Below are 22,541 nucleotides of genomic sequence, written 5' to 3'. Positions count from 1 at the left end.
TTAATATGCATAACTATAGACGCTGGTGGAAACTAGTGATGGTTTTATTAGATTATATTACATATTGCGAGATCGTTATTTTCCAAGCGGTGGTGGAGAAGCTAGCGCAGGGATGATGTCTGTGGTGTGGCAGCGACAGTGTTGCGGAGGTTGATCATTCTGCTCCGGAGTTCGTAAGGTGGAGTCCCTCTTAGGATGTGAGCGTCCATGACGTACGTTGTCTGCGGGCGGGCGAGTGTCTGCCAGAATCTGCCCTCTCATCATTGTAGACGAGCCTTAAGTATTCAGGGCAACAAAGCTTGCTGACCAAACACAATCATGCAGTGATCATCCAACCAATCATTTCACTCTCCACTTAGAACAACGAAATATGTGTACGCCTTTGGAAAGTGACATTTGCTTGATAGATATCTCCAACGTAGTGGCTTCACGGTGATATATTGTTTTCCGTGACCGGTACGTAACAAAGAAATATTCATTCAATGCACTGGAGAATCCTTGTGTGCTATTTATGGGAGAACCCTTATTTTTTCTAGTCGTAACGGGGGCTTTTGTGTGACTCCACTATTGTCTAGTTCATCACTTTTAATCAGAGTAATTAACGCGAGTTTCAAATATAAGAACGAGGTTCTTTGTGTGGTCCGCCACAAAATTGATCGAAGTGCTCAGTTAGAGTATCCATTTTTAAATCACGGTTTAACATCTAGTTGCGGTAGCATTTAACGCACTGGCGTAGCTAGGGTATGTGCCGCCCAGGTCGATCCTTAAAATTGCCGCCCCCCCCCCCATACATTTTTTGCAGGGTCATAAAATCAGCATTTCTTAAAATAATAAATTGGTTATTATTAAGCTCTTATTATTCGTGGATTTATATATGTATTGGTGCATTCAGGGTTAAGAACCACACTAGACGATCCCATCGCGAATATGCCGCTCCCAAGCAAGTGCCGCTCAGGGCGGCCTCCGCCCCCCCCCCATAACTACGCCACTGATTTGACGCGATTCTTAACGAAATATTTAGTTTTATCTTCAAACCGGAGAAGCGTACGAAATTGCAGGTCTTATTTGTTTTTGATATTTAATTTACTTTTGCGGCAAAGAAAATGTTATTTGTTGTTTTGGTTTTTAGAATTAGTTTATCTATATGATAAACTAATTAGAACATAAGATGAGACCTAGGTGCTTTGCCATATTTTGCCAGTCGAGAAACTTGTTATATAATTTTATTTTATATAAAATTGTTTTGTGTTTTAATTTGCGAGGTGTAACCTAAATATTTTTCTTGAGTCCACTGACTGTGATTTAATTTTGAAGCAATTAGTCACCGTATATATTATATATATATATATATAAATATAATTATCAAGTATTGACAAATTAAACTCGTTTCTTAATAAGTATTTTATTTCCTATAACAATCGCACCAATGAATATTTGATGTTTATTTTTTGTTTAAATGCGAGACCGGATTTTAAATTGAGAGTAAGTCGTCAAAACCGTGTTTATAAATAAATTTAATCATATAAATGATTTATCATTTGATTTCAAAATATTAGTTTGCATGTGGCGTAATTATGTCACTCTTAACCTTTGGTAAATATGTATTAAAAATATTATAAATTCACATGTATGTGTATCATTATATACACACATGACGCGTTGAGCGTATCAAAGCAGATTGTGTCTAGAGTCAATGCGCTCACTAGCATTTTTCAAACTGTGCGTATTTTTAACATTATTATAAATACGAGGAATATCCGCAACCTAAAGATATGTACATGGCTAGTAAAAATGCAAATGATTTTTAATTTGATTGGTAACATAATCATTTAGCAGGTCTAATAGTAACGTTGTGTGTTTATAATGGCTGTGTCAAATTTAAATCAGGGAGAAGAAATATGGGGAAGGCCATCTTTTGTCACTGATTAACTTATTAGTATAGATCGTTTACTGTCGTGGAATTTTATGTCTAGTGTCTAGAACTGTTCATAAACGGTTATCGGAAAGCGCATTAAGTGACGAAATAATAGAAATCTATGACGTTGGAATTGACAGGCTCACTAAATGCATTGTGGCATGTGTAACAAATCTCAATTATGTTGGATTTTTTTTTTGATGTTTTAAAAAAACCATAGCAATTGTAACATGAAATTGTTTAGGCTTCTTAAAAAAGCGCTTTCAGACAAATTAGTCTCTTTGACCTATGTGATTGTTTCCCCCGGGTATAATGGGTGTTTGTCGAAATTTTGCCATGAATCATTTAATGACAACGTAAATTAGCAACGCTAAATGACACGGCCTTTCGAAACTGCAAATGGCATTTGCAAATTTTACTCTTGTTCATCAAGACCGAGTCTGACAGACAGACACTCCGCTTTCTTTATTCAGGTTCGTTTGCTTATTTTATTTGCTAATGCCGCATTCGTTCCTCCGGTCTTTGATCACATCAAAGAACGATAACGACGCGGATAACACAAAATAAAATGACTGCGTATTTTTTTGCGGATATATGGATTTATACGTAGTACGTATTAGCAACGATTTTTGCGCTATTTTTGTGTCCTGTGGTATTTCGTTCACGCTCGATTTGGCGATAAACGACCGACTCGGAAAATAGGGCGACCTTTTTCCTATTTTTTCTTTCTTTTCTTTGACGCAGATCCCTCCCATTGCGTTTGAGGGTATCGCCCGCGCCGAATCTAAAATCTGAAATGAAAAGCCTCTTATATAATATTTACAATATAACATATGTAGAGCTATTATAATTATTGATAACTATCAAAAAGGTTATTTGAGTGCCCGGATATTTTTTTAAGTACATGTATACAATTTATTATATTATTTTCATTTTAAAGGGTCTGCGTATTAAATTAGGTTTGTGTCTACGTTCAAGCGGTTTATTTCTGCTGTTCTATTCTGATGTGTTTGATCTAGTTTCAGTCAAATTTTCCGCATGCATAAAAAACTTTTGTCTCCAAACGGACGTCGTATGTCTTTGGAAGTCGATGAATATTCAAGAGGCATTGTCTCATCGTCAGACGAGTGTCTGCGTCTTCGACCCTGATGGTTAGCACGCGTCTGCCATAAATCGGCGAGACGAAAATAAATTTTCCGAATTCTCTTATTGGAAATTATATCTATGCTTCGTGAGTTTTCCGGCATTATTATACGAGCTTTCTAACTAGCAACGTATCGAGAAAGATTCGGCAACTCCGGAAGTGTCGGCATGTTCACTCGATAATATTTGTCAATATCAGCTTATGTATCATATTATAAAATTTCAATACGGTTATTCAGATTCGATTAAAAACATGCGTTATAAATTATATAATACTCGTATATTCATTCTTATTTATAACATATATGAAACTAAATACAGTGAAATCTCAGTATAGCGAAGCTCATGTATCCGAAAAAAAATTTCGTTGTACTGAAAAAAATATGATATATTTTAATTTTATTTTTAATTATCATAAGATTGAGAGATCGTTTTTTAACCATTTTTAAGGATACTGTAATGAACACAATGTTTTATAAAAAAAGCTTGAGAGTCGCTTGTGAACACATCCGACACACGCCAAGTCAAAGACGAACGTCAATGTAACGTCATTCTTAAATTCTGATCAAAATCTTTCGTTATACTGAGATCAGTATTCGTTACAATGAAAACATTTTGTATGAAAGTTTTACGGGGACAAATTGAAGATTCGTTATTTCGGTATTCGTTACAAAGAGATTTCACTATTTTATTATTTTTTTAAATCTAAGTCAGTCTTACTTTGGCCATTAGTACTTGAGTACATCTTTTGTACTCAATTTGTAGTAATTTATACAAAATTGCATGCTATGAATTTCTTTTAAAAACGGCAGATACGGGCTTAAAAAACATTTTTAAAGTGAAATGTGTTACGAAAGATTTAAAAAAAAATCAGTTGTCTAACTATTCGAAAAATATTCGTTTATAATGTAGTGGAATAATTTGAAAATTTTACTGTATTATATTAACAACGCAGGTAGTTCATTTTTTGCCGATGTAGAGTTGCAGTATCTACCAGGGGCGTATATTCAGGGTGTGCTAGGTGTGCGGCGCACACCCGCAAAACCATCTAAAATATAAATTTAGAAATTTAGAAAATTTAGGGCGTAAAGCGACATCATTTTGCATACAGTAGTATGCAAAATTATAAAATTTTAATATGCAGTGTATAGTATGCATTGGTATTTGTCATTCGCTCTGAAAGTTTCCGCGCGACCGACACGCTATGTATTACACATGTGGCGCGCCGACCTTGAGTGCGGCGGCTGACTAAAGTAAATTGTTCCGAGATTTAACGGCTGAAGTCGATCTGTCGGCTGGCAGCTCTCAGTAGTAAAATTGGTCTCGAATTTGGTGCGCGTACTTCAAAAACTCTTGCGTCCGTCGCTGCTTTTTTATTACATTATATCACAATAACAGGTCACTCATTTTTTATATTTTGCCGTAAAATAGTTTATTATCTTATTTACATATGATCAATATTTAATTTTCTATTCTAGATTATATTTTTTTATTTACCCCAATAATGATGAAGAATACTGTTGAAGATATTTTGAATAATCCATTTTCAAAAAGAAGTTATGAAATTAAATTGAAGATAATCAAAATTGGCAAACCACGTCCACCTCTTCCCAATTTATTTATGGTTTGCAAGCCAAAGTACTCGAAGTTTATCCATTCGCCATTTTTACACACTGCTATGCTCATATGTTGAATTTAACATTACAACAAGGTCTTTCCAATATAAAAGTGTGCAAATCATTCTTTCAAACTTTAAATGGATTGTCTGCATTCTTTTCGAGATCTTCCAAACGAATAAATGCTTTACAAGAGCTTGTAGGTAGAAGACTTCCTTCTGTTACACCTACAAGATGAAATTATACATCACGGTTAAGTAACACAGTGCAAAAATACAGAAATGAATTTACGGATTTTTTTCGAGACGTCGTGAAAAATTGTGAACTATGGGACCCCGACACTGTAATAAAAGCACGAGATTTTCTTAGCTTTTTGGAAGATTTTGAAACAAGAAAACTTCTCCACATATTTTCAAACCTTTTTGGAAAAACTGATGTGTTATACAACATTTTACAATCCAAATCTTTTGACATATTATATTTCTGTAAGAAAGTTACCGAAATTTTGCAACAACTCAGACATGAACAGGAAAATAATTATGAAACATTATGGGATTCTTACGTAACGGAAGAAAATTATCCAAGTCTGAGTAATGATTTGCTTGTTGAAGAAAAGCACGCGTTTAGCCAACTATTTAATACAATAGTTGATAATATATGTAAGCAAATTGAAAACCGTTTTTCTTCAATGTCCAAATTGGAATATTTTCACCTTCTGGAGAAAGAAAAATATGAGCAATATAAAGAAAAATTTCCAAATGAATTACTTACCAAACTGCAACAATTCTATGGAGCATTATTTGATTATATAAGTTTAAAAAATGAGCTTGCTTTTCTTTATCATTTACCTAAATTTGCAGAGAAATCTGTTCATGAGCTTGTACAATTTATGAACACAAATAATCTTGAGTCAGATTTTCAGGAAATAGATAAATTAGGCAAACTAATATTAACTCTTCCAAGCAGTACTGCTTCATCAGAACGTTCATTTTCTGCTCTGAAACGAATTAATAATTGTTATCGAAGTACCCAAGGCCAAGAAAGGCTATGTGGCCTTAGCTTGATTTCAATAGAAAAAGGGATCCTTATGGATATTAAAAAGAAGAGCACTTTTTATGACAGCGTGATTGAAAAATTTATGATTAAAGAAAGAAGATTAGATTTTATATATAAATAATTATAAGTTTATGTTTATTGGAAATTTGATATTTTTATATAATAATATTTTAGATTAGGTTTGATGTTTATTTATTTATTTATATATGGGAAAAAGCTGTAAGGCAGTTTAGGCATGTCAAAACCTCGGCTAATAAAAATGAAAAAATGTACGTTTTTTTTTATTTTTTATAGCACACCCAATATTAACACCCACCGTACGCCACTGGTATCTACAGCTTAAATTGGCCCTTTTTTGTAACTATATTTACAACTACCGACAAATAAATTAAATAAAAAAACACGTCACCAATATTTCCAAGTTAATATTGTGCAGCTGTGGACTTTCGTGGATTTTTATCTCTTAAAGCAATGCGAATAATGTTTAGTTTTAATTCTGTTTCATTACTTTTTATTGTTGTTTTTATATATTTTTTTGTATGTGTGTATGAACCCGTATCTATTTTTTTTATTCTTTATTGCTCTTTCCGATTACCATTTATTTCGATCAAAATGTAGACGATGTGAAAAAGGAGCTATTGAAATATGTAGCAACAAAGCAACAAACATTTTATGCTAATAAAATTAAAAACTGACCCGAGAGATGAGATAAGGTCATTACTAACACCATAGTTTTATATATCATTTTCTTATTATCTATTCCTAAATTCTTATTCGATTTAATAAATGTGATATATAAAACATAATTTATTATCAATATAGATACAATTCATATCTAAATTCCAATCTTCCATTACTATCACTTAACCGTAATTTATTATTTATCGATTCTTCAAAATAAGTAATAATAACATATTAATGATGACAATTAAAATGACAAAGCATGATTATTATCAAAAACAAGTAAATATGTCGCTATGACTGTGTGATTTTAGAGGCTTATATTGATCGTGTCGGGTTCACCAATATTTTAAAAACAATATTATACATAATTAGATTTAGAGCTAAAAATAACATTTTGCTAGGCTCAACCCTTGCCTTTTTCGAGGCGGTGTGTCGCGTGTTTAGTTAAATTGCCCACGATCACCAGTACTATTTATAACCAAATCCAAAATGAAATAATTGATTGCTTCTAATCGTATACCGTATTAAAAAATTGATAAACGCTATGGTCTTTGGTTTTATATAATAGATATATAAGCTAAAAATATTTCAATTTTATCATATAACTTGTTCATGTCCGTATTTATGTGTTACAACATGAAAATCATATAAATTGTATCAATAGAAAATTTACTATGGCAAATAAATGGTTACATATAATCAATATTAAATATGTCCATTTTTAATTTAGAAATTCAGAAGTATGGATCTATAAGAAAAGTATTTTGCAATTAAACATTTATTAAAGTGTTCCCCATTAACAATTTCCAATGATGCTATGTTGATGTTTTACCATATAAATATAATCAATTCAGTAAAGATAGCTTCATTAGCTTAAAATAAAGACGTGTCTAAAATTCAAAGCCAAACAGAACTAGTTTTATAAGATCGTTAAGATGCAGATAAATGTGACTTGCTAGACATTGATTTTAGACGTCACAATATTTTTATCGCAAAGGTAAGGTAATTTGATTCACGATTAAAATTATTATGTCATCGTTGATTGTTATTAAATATATTTTGGCATAAAACCCAAAAGTATTTTTAATTGCATTTTTATGATTGATTATAATATACTATTAAGTGCAGTGTCAAAGTATACAATAGCTGGTATTAAATTCTTAAGAATTATTTCTCATTTTTCGAGAATTCTCATGAAATATTTTTTTGCTAAAAATTACATTCATACCAATAATTTAAAATGGTTCACAACCGCTGCAATTCAAAAAATAAGTAGTGGTTTTAATCTGCCAAATTTACAGCTGAATTCAGATCAGATAGTAAGAATAGGAACAGGGATTTCCGATTAACAGTCTGAATTGTTTGACAATATAAGTTTTATGACCGACTCTAAGAATGGCGATTAGCAAACTTCATCAAAAATTTGTCGTGAAACGAGCTCTAATTAACAACACAGTGTGGAAAACATGTTTTTTTTTAAAATAAATTATAATGGTTTATTGGTTGCAAAAATATTGAATGCATTTAAACATAAATTGTTATTTTAAAAAAAATCATGCATAAGGTTTTTTTTCTTATTTATCTATGATCAATTCAATTTCCCTCGTTAATTTATTTTGCTTGGTAAATGGTTATTGATTGTCATAATTATAGCCAATAAATAAATTTAATAAAATATTGATTTTATAGCTTGTCAGATATAAAATCTAATGCGTATATTTTAATTCCGTATGTACAATATTTATTCGCTATTCAAATATTTTTCCGACTACTCGCAAAGTATTCGTTCATATTGTAGTGTAATAATTTGAAATTTTTAATTTCTAAAAACACCAAGACACACTTCTGTGTAGTTTTAACAACGCAGGTAGTTCATTATTTCGCCAGTATATACATCTTAAATGTGCCCTTTTTTGTTTTTCAAAAAAATCGTCAACAACTAATAACCGACAAATAAATTCAATTAAATTAAATAAAATAAAATCTATATTTAAAATAAAAAAAACAACAATTGCCGCAATTCCAGACGATACTAATATTTCCTAGTAAATATTGTGCAGCTGTGGACTTTCTCAATAGCTGGTATTAATTTTTTTATCTCATTTAAAGCAATGCGAATAATGTTTAATTTTAATTGTCTTACTTCTTTTTATTGTTTTTTATATAAATTTTGTGTATGTGTGTGTGTATGAACCCGAATCTATTACTTAAACTGTATTTTTTTATTCTTTATTATTTACGAATATATTCGATTATTTTATCGTGGTTAAAAATAACGATTATTAGCTTCGGTTAAATTTAATAATGTACTGTTGTTAAATTTAATATTTGTCTCCATCAACATAGTCAGAGGTAGCGCAGCACTGACTGAAACGATCGTTGAATCAAGTATTGTATTTATCTTGAGTAACGTTTCCTAGTCATGTATAGGGATGGACCTTGTATATATCCGTGATGGGCGTGAATAAGTTGACATCTCGAGATGCATGAAATGTAAATTATTTAGTTTAATTTTACATATTTATTTATTTATTTGTATAACATACTGTGTACCGTCTTTTTCCGAAAATAAGACATCCTCCGAAAATAAGCCCTAGCGTGATTTTCAGGAGTTTTTGGAATATAAGCCCTCCCCCGAAAACAAGTCCTAGTTAAAATAAAATGAACGCCAACATGTGGCGATTAAAATTCAGGATGGAATTCAGAATTTGATTAGTTATGACTATGTTTCAAAAGAAAATGAAATGACTGTATTTAAATAAATTTGAAATAAATGTAAAATTCCTATATAAAAATAAATATTAACCGAAAATATATAAATTTACTTATTGTACGTGAAAAGTAAGCCCCGATAATAAGATCTAGCTCATATTTCGGACCAAAAAAGAAAGTAAGACAGTGTCTTATTTTCGGAAAAAGACGTATAATCTAAAAAATCGATCAATAATAAAATAGTGTTTGTAATCAATTATTAAAACACAACAACATATACTATAAAAATAATATTTTGATATCAATCATTTATAAAAACATTACAAAATAAATAGATTTATCATAAAACTGCTGCCGCAAAAAAAAATTTTTTTTGACCTGTCAAGTTATTCACGCTTTTTGCTAAAACGATACCTATCGTATTTTTTATCCGATTACGATGAAATTTTTTTGAAAAACTGATATTGTATATATCTCAGCTAAGTTTGTTAACCAAGTTGATCCGCCAACTTGTATCAAAATGGCGGCAATTTTCATATATTTCTTGCAGAAGCATTACATTGCGCAATAAAATTAACAACAGAAGCGTGGTTCTCGATTATGTTCGACCTGTAATCGGCGTTCTCGTCTTATCTAACGTCATTTGCTTTATTTCACGGCTACGTGTAGTGCGTTATTAGGTTGCTCTTGACTGTGTCAAATAACACTGTAATAAAAACAATATACACGCTTGAATTAATTCGTAAAATATAACACTTACGTATTCGTAAAATGTTGCTTAAAAAATAGTAACTAGTTCGTGTGTGCGTTGTGCGCGATCGATGAATTTCGCATTTTGCGTGATTTTTTCATTATACATAATTTATTCATCCGTTTGTAGAACACCACAGAGTTGATGTTGTTCAATGAAAAGTACGTATATATAAATTTTCATTAGTTTTTTTTATGTTTACCCAAGAAAATGTAACGTTATTAAATATTATTTTTTACATCGCCGACGAGATGAAATCGCGCCGCAATTTTCTAGATTTAAAAAAGTTTTATTGTGATTTGTCTGGTTCGTTATCGCCACTCTTGATATTGAGCGACAGAGTGGTAAAAAACAGCCGTTGTTTAACCGAGTTTGTCAATTGAATGAGAAAAAATGATCATTAAACTTTTTATCCGGAGGCCGTGAACTCGTAGACAAGCTGGACAACTTTAACTGTCGGTATTGCCAACTGTAAAATTAAAAAAAATGTTTGCTACTATATTTTTATATATTTAATTCGCCTTTTATGTATTTGGCCACATTTTATTCAAGTGTTATAATACGTAAGAGTAAGCAATTACGCATAGAGATTTACCAAAATACAATTACCATTAGAGCAAAACGATTTTGTTGACACAAGATAACGGTCATTAGTAGAACGAGACAAAATAATTGCATAAAACATTTGATATGTGCTTATGTTTATTACATTTAAAACAAATATATATTTACATTATATAGAAACACATAGATTGCAACTAAAAAAAATAGTTATTAAACATATGGAACGTCTTAAATGATTTCAATGCTAGTTATTTTTTTAGAATTAAAAAAATGTATGTCAAGTGTTAATGACTTGAAAAGGAATCATATAATCTATATTTTCCGGTGCTTTTGAACAACTGTTAAAAATCTAAGTGCTAGGGTTGTCATAACAAAACAATATTGAATTATTTTTTGTTTTATTAGCAAACTAACATTTTAATACAATGTAAAAAATACATATTTTTATAAAATATAAACCAGCAATATAACAATAATAAAAAATCTTTTCGACATTTTTTGCATGTCACTCCATTATTTAACGGGTGTAATTTGGTTGAGAAGTATCATATTATTAGACGCTAACTGATTACGTCTTAGTATTTCAGAAACAAAAATAAGTTCCCACTGCGATTTTATTGCTTTTGACGTGGATTTTTGGCTTCTGAGAAGGGATAATTGTTTTTTGCGCCCTAATATTGGTCAATTTTCGGTTCAGATATGTTTCATTCGATTCTCACTTATTGTAAGTCGTAATATTGGTATAAAAATATGAGCGCTAGATAATCGAGCGCTTCCACTGCGACGGCGCGGAATGATTTCATTGCTTTTGACGTGGTTTTTAACCAGAGACTCCCTTGAATTTGGCCAGAAATGTCATTTAATGAAATACTATGAATCTTGATGAAATCGAAATATTAAAAATACTACTGATTGGCCAATTTTTGCCCCCCTCCCCTCCTGGAAAAATCTGAAATGACGTTCGTGGTGAGTCAAATGAAAACCTTAACTATAACTTGAATTTAATTTAAGTGTATTTCATCCTTTGGTTGCCGAGACTTTTGTGATTACTGTCTAATTGTTTGGAAATAATGTTATTTCCCCCCGAGCTAAATAACCTACGGCCCATTAAAAATGTATCTGATTCTTACTTCAATAATCCGGAAATTTTCGCCAAATTATCAAACGATAATATATATTAGATGTCTGTAACTTAATATAACTATTTATGGGTACAAATTCTGGGTACAGTACACATCCACACATAGTTTATTACTAATATATCATAAATAATTTGCTGCGCAGTCACATTAATCTTTTTTTAACGAAAATTACAGTTTATTAGTAAAATGTCTTAATTTTTTGAGCTGCACGTTTAAGAAAATTACGCAAATAATTTTTAAATTTAAATCTAAAAAAAAAACACATTTTTTGAGTCCGAAAAATTTCGTTCCTTGTATTTTGACATTGAATATCTACGTAAGAGCAGGTTGTTAGTGAGGATATTAGGGCTGCCATCAAAGCAGGTCCGAGAAGTTCAACGTGTCGCCTACATCCGTCCACAGACATTTAAAAAGTTAGAAAAGGTGTTAATTTGCAAAATATGGATATCTCATAAATTGTCCTAGAAAATCTCGCACAGCGAATCTCAATATGCCAATAATTAATAATACAGAAAGATTTATTTTTAAACCGAATTGTTACTGAAGATGAGAAGTGGATACTTTACTTTAACACGTGACATAAAAGGCGGTGGTTGGATGCCAATCAACCTCCAATTTCAACCCACGAGAACAGGGTTACACCCCAATAAGATAATGTTATGCATTTGATGGAATATGAAGGGTATAATACATTATGAATTATTGGATTATAGTCATACAATTACGACAGACACTTAGTGTGCTCAGCTAATTCGTTTAAAAGCGACTTATACCATAAAAAATACTTATTATAAATAAAGAAAAATAATTTTACACCAAGACTGCGCTCACCTTTATGTATCCATGAAGATGATAGAAAAAAATCAATGGCTTTTCTTGAGAACTCTTTTCTCATCCACCGTATTCCTCAGACATTGCTCCAAATAACTATCATCTGCATTAGTTTTAAGGTGGAAAAAAATATTTTATAAAAACGGATATATACTTCCAAAAATATAATATTTTTTAATCAGATATAAATGTTGAAAAAGATGAAAAATATATAACTCATTTAACTTGCGTCTTAAAAAACGCAGACTTATGGAACAGCCTGATATTATTACTCTCGATTTACATAACTATATCTGTATTAAAACTTTTAAGGTTTGCCTCACTTTCTTATAAGTAAAATTAATTCCAACAATTATAACTCAAAGTTAACGAATGTCTTTAAGAGCACACAAATTAAAAATTAAATCAAATAGTATATTATATACATATGTATTGGCAAATGTAAATAAATTTTAAGTCTTCTTACTCAATCGCTCATCTGTGATATTGTGAAATTATTTAGTTATTCAAAGAGTTGGTGAAAATTAAAATTGTGTACGTATTCTTTAAACAGTTTAGAACTTATTTAGATTTAGATGTAACAAATTTATTTCACGAAACTTTAAGTAATTCATTTAATCCGACAATTGCAGGTGTTACGTGTGGTTTAAATCGTAAAGAAATGTTACATTTACTTAGAAATATTCTTATGTTAAAATCGATACACAGAGCTAGAAGACAATAGTCATTCATTAAATCAATTGTTATCAATAGTTAATTGATTTCAGCCTTGAAATTAAAATAAAAGTAATATGATGTGCTTCTTTAAATTCAATTTGGTTTCCAATTAATAGTTTTTTTTAGCAAATATTTAATTGTAACATATATTAACATGTTTAATTTTAATAACTAAATATTTCTTATAATAAATAATTAATATTATTTTTTATCATAGTAGTAAATTATGTTTGATTTTCAATATTATTCCATTTCAATTTTTATTATTTCTCGGTAAATCGATATCAATATAATTTAACTATGTTAAGTTTGCATTCATTTCGCTTCGCTCTGAACTATTGTGAACTTTTCAACATAATATATATATATATATTATTGTTTGTTTTTTGTATAATATGTTAAGGCCAATAAATGCGAAATATATACTAAAATGTATCATTTTAATCATTATTAACAAATTAGGGTAGTTAGAATTGGTTCACAATTTTCTCGTAGAAAAATATTTTTCATCGCGATAAAAAAACAATACTTAAAACGTATGGGCTACATAGGCTTTCCCCGATACACCCATAATCTTGCGATTTGCTCTCATAATTTTGAGCTTCGCGTTTCGTGCCACATTTTTTTTTATATATTCAGCGCATAAATTATTAAATATAAATTATTTATTGCTAATGATAAATTAATGCGATATTAGAAATCATTTTGTTGTGTGGTATTTTAACAAAAATAACTCTTTTAAATAATAAGACACAAATATTTTTTATGGTGAAGTTGGTGGTTTAAATGTAGTTATTTATAAAACAACAGCTGAGCCAATTGTCGAAAACAAATCTCATAACATAGGTATTATTATCGTTTGTTTAAGCCATCCTGACAATCGATCAGCTTGTGTGAGTTGCGTACCGTCGTCGTCGTCGTGCTAGGAATATTATAATTAGATAAAAATAATTTGTTGTTATATAATTTACATAATATTTTTTTTTACAAATAAGGTGAATAATAACGAATCTAGTCCCAACTTGCAAACATAAGATAATTATACTAATATTAATTAATACATATCGCTACACTATTGTATATATGCACTGACTAACTTAACTGACAATATTGATATTAAAAGTATCATATTACATACACAAAATATTGAGAAACAATAGCAAAATACTATGTAATATATTTATGGCAATACTGTATTTTTTTTATACATTTTACCCTAAAAATATTTTCTTGGTTGTTTCTATTATATATGTTTTGAAACATTGTATACACCCCTTAGTTACGCCCCTGCGTAACAACGCCACAGTTGCTGTGTTGTGAAGTTAAATAAAACATGTAGTAATTACTACTTGTATACTAATGAATAATTGTATCTTGAAATTCGTCATTGATGTAACATTGCATGTGTCACTTTTGTTTACTAAATTAATTATTATGAAAGGTCTTCATTAATAATGTTATATTAAAATCTATTTCTGGATGTGAAACCCTATAGTAAAATTGTTATCATTTAAATTCTGTGTTTAACTTATAATAATTATGCATATTGGACAAGTTAAAAAACATTGTTAACTTAACTTTATGTACAACGTGTTAAACCATATTAAAGTACACACCTTATCACTCATATTTTGACTCACACATGCTTTATGATTACATTAATGAGATATTACATTTCCACCCACATTGTCTTATCTACAAATTATATCTCTTTTAGTTAAAAACAGTCGGAGGTACGCCATGTTATCAGTTTCATATTCGATACCACTAATTAATTTTAAAATGATTAAATTGCATTATATAATTTTTATAAAGTATATATCGTAATATTTCTAAATTCATATTAATATACATAAAGTAATTATAACAACGTAGTGTATTTGCATGTGTTTATTATCACAACTGAAACATACTCGTCTAGCGTGTATATATTCAGTTGATAACTCTTAAACTCGATTAGTTGCGTTGAAACGTTAACTGAAAGAGCATCCCTTAGTAGCTATAAACATATTTATCAGATTGTTTTATTATTTATTTGCATTGTTTATATTTTCAGATGCCTTTGATGATCTCCGAGTCTGCGAGATGATCCAAAGGGCGGAGTCGCAGGGCCACGAGGCTCTCGCGGCTTGATCGCTATGGCCTCGATCGGTGCGGGCTGCTCGCTCGCGAAACTCTTCAAAATCCTTCTCGTCTTCTGCTGCATCTTCTTCGTGTACGAATACATTCCAGACACGAGAAAAACAGACACAATTTACACATCAAACGGCACATCTAAGTATGCATAATCGCCCCTATGTCATATTCGCATCAATATGTATTTATAACGTCGATTTAGAACGACGATAATGTATCGCATGCGGGAGTGATGATTTTAATTTATAATTTTTCAGAGGACCTTATAGAATACAGTGGCCGAAGCGGACGCAGAGCCGGCACTGTTTCGACGGCGTAACTGATCCGCCGAAAAACACTTCTACTTCCAACATGACCGTCGTCTCGAATGCGACGATCACTTCGGCTGCTCCTAAAGGCACTGAAGCGAAATCTGATTTTTCTGAAGTTAAAGAGGTTATGTTCGTCAACGTTCACAATATCACGCAGAGATTGAGCGCTTTCAATCCGGAGAATAGTACGTCGATTTATACTTCCAAAACTGAAAGCGACGGTGTGGACATTAAAATGAAGATGAACAATCTAACTTCTACTAGTCAAATCAATGGTGATAGTGATCACGTTAAGGATATCACTGCAGCGCCCGAAACCGGGTGCAACGTTCCTTGTCCAGCGATTCCACCGGGGTTAAGTAAGTTTATTATGATAATATGATACATATACATAATAATAACATTCATATAACTGGTGTATTTTATAAAGCCAACGCTATGAGTATGTTAATTTACATATATAGATCTTTAAAAACACAAAAATTTATCTGTATTATAATAAAATTACAGATGGACCGATAGAAGTTAATTTGACTGAGATCTCACTTAAAGATTTAGAGAGTAGGCAATATGACATCGCTCCCGGTGGTCACTTTGCTCCTCGAAACTGTAAGCCCAAAGATAAAGTGGCCGTAGTCATTCCGTACAGGTTAGTTGCTTTAACTATCGATCTATATAGCGCATTCTTATAATTAATATTATATTTTTCAGAGATCGTGAGTCGCATTTAGCCATATTTCTCAACAACATGCATCCATTCTTGATGAAACAACAAATAGAGTATCAAATATACATTGTCGAACAAAGAGGACACGGGAAGTTTAACCGAGCGTCTTTGATGAACGTCGGTTATGTGGAAGCCAATCGACAGAGGGAATGGAATTGCTTCATATTTCACGATGTCGATTTACTTCCTTTAGACGATCGGAATCTGTACACTTGTCCTTCACAGCCGAGACATCTTAGTGCTGCCATAGATAAATTTCAGTTCAAGTATGCGATAATAATAAATATATTATAATACATTTATGGAATTTAATGACGTATTTTTTTTTAGGTTGCCGTATCCGACCATTTTTGGCGGCGTGTCAGCGTTGACCACCGAACAGTTTAAGAAAGTGAACGGCTTCTCTAATAGCTTTTGGGGATGGGGCGGGGAAGACGACGATATGGCGAATAGGTTTGTTTTAAAAATCATATTTACACATTAAAGATTTTTTATTTGTGTAACTTGAAATATACTTTCTGGATATATAAAATACAATTAAGATGATAATAAATGTAAAAAAAAACATAATTTAATATTTTTGTATTGTTTTCCAGAATAAATTATCATAACTACCATATATCAAGATATCCTATGAGTGTCGCACGTTACACTATGTTAAATCACGAAAAAGAAAATCCTAATCCTAAAAGGTGAGTCATTATTTTTTAGATTCTGCTTTGTGTAATGAGATATGTATAACCTAAGACGTAATATTTTTCATAGTATTCCAATTTAAATCACTATTTTTTACACATTTTTCCATGTACACTAAGTATACATTACCGGTACGCGCGGATGTTTTTGCCTTGTGAGAGGAAGGTTTTTAATTGTATATAGCAATATTTAAAAATCACTATTGTTTGAAAATTAGTCTGTTTCCAAATGGCAACAAAATGCATTTAATAATTAGCATAGTGAGGAATATTCTATGATCAATCTGTCTACTTACTGGGCAAATTTAATTTAATTCGCCCGATTTTCAACTATATGAATATTCGAATAATCTTGGAACGGAACAATTTGTATACTTGAACAACACAGGTAGTCATTTTTACTCTCAATATACCCTAGTGACTAGTGCCGCTCCAAAATCCATGGTTCTTTATGCGCCTTTATTTTGTTTTATAATGCGAGATAATGAAACGTTTCTTCTCAACAAAAAAAATCTTTTACACCTTCGAAAAACATTTGTAAATAGAATCAATGTGTATACTATGGCCGAAATTCACAGAATTCGTTCATTGAATGAAGCAAAATGTTGAAATGGCCCACCCTTTATTATCGTTTAACGCATATCTTGTATTTGTTGTTTTGAGACGCAGAGATTTTATTTCAATCAGTTCACTAATTCGATCACGGTTACTAAATTTACATGCAGATCCGTATAAAACAAACGATAATACGGATCCGATCTGTATGTATATAAAATTCGTTCCAAACATTATTAGCTATTGTATATATATTTATATATACAATAAATTCGATAAAATTAAGTATTTAAAATGTTCTATATTTTTAAAAATAACATTAATATAGTTGTTTTGCGTTCATCTCAAAAAATATTGAATTTAGAACGTTTACTTCAAAAGTTATAGCGATTTAGCGTTTGTATTAAAACTTTTTATAACAATATTATGATTTACGATTTAAGTGAGATTCGTTTGAAGCATATCTAAACCGAATTTTGACCAATAGGAGAGCGCGAAACACAATTATCCCATCTCAGAAGTAAAAAATCCACGTCAAAAGCAATAAAACCGTGCTGTCGTAACGGCGCCAACACGATTTTATTGCTTTTGACGTGAAATTTTGACTTCTGAGAAGTGATAATAGTTTTTGCGCCCTTCAATTAACCAAAATTCGGTTTGAATACACTTTAACCAATACTCTCATATCAGAATTTTGTAGTAATTTTGATCATATTTTTAAAGCATAGTGTAATATCAAAATGAAGACAAACTATGGAGCAATATGTGAGATGCGACATTTATCTGTACTTCTTCCGCTTATTTCCTTTGAGAAATGAATTGGACTACTTTGTATTTTGGACTTAATAAAAATTCTAAAACTATTTAGTGTTAAAATTAGGTTGGGTTTGGGTTTGAACAGTAAATGGACGTTTCGCAACTATTATAGATATTTTAAAGCAACATATAATTTCAGTAGCGCCAATCAGTTGAATTATATTTTCGCTAGTAGAAATATATATCTACTGGTTAACGTGTATAAATTCACTAGTGAAAATATAAATTCCCCGAAAAATACTCATTCACTGTAATTAAGATAGTTATATATTTGCATATGTATATAACTGAAGAAATAATAAATAAACAACATATTTATGTAATATATTTTTTTAATTTGCTTTAATGTAAATGATTTCTATAAATTAAAGTATATGAAATAAATAAACGAAAAATATTTTATTATTATTATATTATAAAAATATTGAGAGCCTCTGAATTGATATTAAAAATTCCATAAACATCGAATAATATACAAAAAATATGTAAAATAAAATAATAATAAATAAATAACAACATAAATTATTATGGAAAAATACATAAAATTAATTCACTCCCAGGTGTACACTAACAAATGTGGGTTAAGTTTCATAGTATAATATTTCATTTAATGGCATATATTATTCTGGCAGAATTCAAGGGGAGACGAATGACCCCCTGTCCCAAAAGGCTTGGCAATCAAAGTGTTATCACTTGAATTTTCTGCTACCTATTGTGTTAAAATTCAAAATATTTATGCAATCTACTAAATTATTATATTCGTACTGTGCATTTTCAATCTATTCTATTGTAATATGTTTATTTAATTGCAGATATGACATTTTGATGAAAGGAAAAAGGGTCTTCAATACAGAAGGGCTGAACAATCTCCAGTATACACTCGTCGAGACACAAGCTCATCGCTTGTACACACTGTTGTTAGTGGAGCTCCATCCGCCCAGTTGATGGGGGATTTTAGCCAAGCTGTGGTTTGGCTAGCGTCGTGTATAATACACGGACTTTACCTGACGTTGGCTAGGCTTGGCTAAAACGTTACGCCATACATAATCTGTGTAAACTATGTAAATAACGGTGATTAGTATTAAAAACTGATCTTGAACAATCAAACGCTATCTCAAATTTGTGCATCGCTATTGTTAATAATACTTGTAACAAAATGTCGCTGTTAAAATACTTTATATAAATATATTTTTTAATGTGAAAAAAATATTAATGTACAGATTGTTGCTTATTTTTTTGTTTAAGTCGTTAGAGTGATATGTTCCTTGTTTATTTTGTTTGAAGATTGTAATTTTTATTATATTATATTATATAATATAGTCAAGAGTGTCATCAATATTATTTCATATTGTCGTGTAAGAAGTTTTTAGGATTAGGGAATCGAGAGTTAATTTGCAATAGTACTCATATCTAAGAAGCGCTTCAAATAATAATGTGATTTATACTTTTCAAATTAGTAATAAATAGTTATTATAACTCAGTGATAGATTCGTAGATAGCATAAATGAAAATAACAAATTTATGTAATTTAAAGAATTTAATAAGAAGGAGCCTCCAGTGTTTAAATAAATATAAAAATATATATTTATTTTTTGCTCATTTAAACAAATGATATAAATCGTAAACATATATAAATAAGAAACACCGTTATTAATATTACCCAGAAAACAATAAATCCTGCTGTCAGCTATTACAATGGATTTTTGCAGCATCGGAAAGCACTGATTATAAGAGTTTTCAGAAAAAATATTTAACGGATTAAGCTGTGAAGTGCCATATTTTCTAGTTAACAATTAGATTATCAAATCAATAAGATTGCCTTTATTAATCTGCTCATATCTTTTGGCTCAAATCAAGAAGAGTATTTATTATTATTTAATTGAAAATTGATACATTCCTAAGTTTTTATTGTTTGTGTGTATAACTTTGCTCTCGATTTCCTAGAGTCATTCCAAGTATTAGATTTAGTTATATTTTTGAGGCTTTGTAAATTGTCTTAAAAATCCTATCAAATGTAAAACGTAGTCCGGCCACTTGACGTAAACTAATCCTATATAGATTTTCAATTAAATATACCATTCTAGATTTTATAAGAACTTTTTATAATAACGAACTGTGGCTTTGTATGTTGATTATTATGAATTTTTATTTGTTTACGTGTGTTATTAGTGTTATTTTTTACTGTTACTCAAACAATTTTATAGTCACAATAGTTTATGATTTATATAAGTTACTATTATATGAATTAATTATATAAATCTATCTTCACTGAAAGTGAAATGCAAAAGGTTGTGAAGGATTTAAAAGAAAACGACAAAGGATCGACTGCATATTTTTTAACAAGATTCAGAGTATATTATGTATGTAAAACTATCGCAAGGCTTGTTCTTTCGCATAAATTATGTAATCGTACTTATAAACATATATAAAAAATGTTCTTATTGTTTGTTAATTTTTTATGTTCGATAACTTATGCTTTATTTACTTTTTGGATTGATATGTGAAAACGATGGCCATAACGACCGACTTGAACTATAGGAAGAACTTAAAAATTGTGATAATGATTGTTACCTTTTAATTTTATTAGTTATAATAAATGAAATATATTGTTGAAAATGTGCTTAAATATAAAACAAAATGATTCAATATTTACGTCTTGTATTATTTTTAAATCCAATGCGGGACAACCGAAAGTCATGCTGCACATTTCACAATCGTACACTTTAATCGTAAGACTCATCGGTCAATGTTATTCTTTAAAAAAAAAATTTACCATCAGCGCTCACCATTGATTGTTACTGTCCGACTTTCATTGTTTTCAAAAAAGACCCAATGATGTCGCCTGACCACAATGTGCACCAAACAGTCACTTTTAGGCATGTAATGGTGTCTCGTGAATCACACGAGGATTTTCCTTGCCCTATATGTGGCAATTTTGCTTATCAACATACCCAGAGAGAAGTAAACGTTGATAGTTTACATACTTGATTGACATCTAAAAATTACAACTGATTCTTAACCAACGAACTTAAACGATAACTAATTTTTCTCTTGTTTTTTTCTCAAGAATTTTTCGAAAAAAATTTAAATCTAATCTTTCATATGAAGATTTGATTTAAAATGCGTTTTTAAACATCACCTTTGTTTTTCTTTCACCAGTTTATTTTACATATAATAATATAGAAATTTACTATATGGGTATAGTATCTATTTGATAAGCCACGCCTAGTCCACATCGTGACGATTTCTTTGATCTTTGATGCAAATACTATATTATTTTTCGTTTATGTATGTTATAACTTCTCCCTTACGTACTTTTTAATTGCTTGTGTTAAGCCTAATTGTACTAGTCAAATATATTTTTTGGAAAAGTGACTTACTGGCAGGGTGATCCAATTCGAGTTTCATATGCAGCACTGTAAATCAGACAGCTGTCAATAATCACGCATATTCAAAACGTCGTTTCAACTTTTTCATGAGAGGCAAAAGTTGACTAATCGGTGAATGTTTTTTTTTTAATATTCCGATTTCATGAAGATTCATAGTATTTTTCATTAAATGACTTTTTCTGGACAAGTTCAGTTCCTATTTTGAATCCACGTCAAAAGCAATAAAATCGTGCCGTCGCCGTCGTAGTGGAAATGCTCGGTTACCAAGTGTTCATATTAAGATATTTTAAAACAATAAATGCGAATCGAATGAAGCATATCTAAACCGAACTTTGACCAATAGGAGAACGCAAAAAACAATTATCCTTTCTCAGAAGTCAAAAATCCACGTCAAAAGCAATAAAATCGTGCCGTCGCCTTTGCAGTGCAGACATCGTTCCCACTGTAACGGCGCCGACACGATTTTATTGCTTTTGACGTGAATTTTTGACTTCTGAGAAGTGATAATTGTTTAATTGACCAAAATTCGGTTTGAATATATGATACTTCGACCAATACTCTCATATCAGAAGTATGTAGTAATATCGGTAAGGATAGCTATCATGTTTTAAAAACATAGTGTAATATCCAAGTGCAGACAAACTATGGAGATGCGACTTCTGTTTTTATTTTCTTCTTCAGCTGATTTTCCCCTGAGAGATGAGTTGGCTTAGTTTGTATTTTGGGCTTGACCTAATGAAAGTTCTAAAATTATAATTAGTTGTATAACTTTCGTTAGGTT

The 22,541-nt window shown here is 30.6% G+C and overlaps 1 protein-coding gene across 4 annotated transcripts in view; it reads left to right on the top strand.

Moving 5' to 3' along the window:
* Positions 1 to 21,019, top strand: part of beta4GalNAcTA (beta1,4-N-acetylgalactosaminyltransferase A) — a 38,402-nt gene extending 17,383 nt beyond the window's left edge. For 2 of the 4 annotated variants that reach the window (XM_088193651.1, XM_088193664.1), the window contains exons 2-8: positions 15,188 to 15,409; positions 15,525 to 15,937; positions 16,089 to 16,227; positions 16,290 to 16,571; positions 16,636 to 16,758; positions 16,902 to 16,997; positions 19,184 to 21,019. In XM_088193651.1, coding sequence (XP_088049777.1) covers positions 15,270 to 15,409; positions 15,525 to 15,937; positions 16,089 to 16,227; positions 16,290 to 16,571; positions 16,636 to 16,758; positions 16,902 to 16,997; positions 19,184 to 19,316 — 1,326 coding nt within the window. In that variant the 5' untranslated portion in view covers positions 15,188 to 15,269 and the 3' untranslated portion in view covers positions 19,317 to 21,019. Of the gene's footprint in view, positions 1 to 10,019; positions 10,039 to 15,085; positions 15,127 to 15,187; positions 15,410 to 15,524; positions 15,938 to 16,088; positions 16,228 to 16,289; positions 16,572 to 16,635; positions 16,759 to 16,901; positions 16,998 to 19,183 lie in introns of those variants that run through there. The other 2 variants (XM_088193668.1, XM_088193659.1) reach the window with 2 other exon arrangements.
* Positions 21,020 to 22,541: the final 1,522 nt, after the last annotated feature.

This window comes from Plectrocnemia conspersa, unplaced genomic scaffold (genome assembly GCF_051122295.1).
Source record: "Plectrocnemia conspersa isolate PC_06_02 unplaced genomic scaffold, ASM5112229v1 ptg000001l, whole genome shotgun sequence".
Lineage (NCBI taxonomy): Eukaryota > Metazoa > Arthropoda > Insecta > Trichoptera > Polycentropodidae > Plectrocnemia > Plectrocnemia conspersa.
This window is presented reverse-complemented; position numbering and strand designations above follow the sequence as displayed.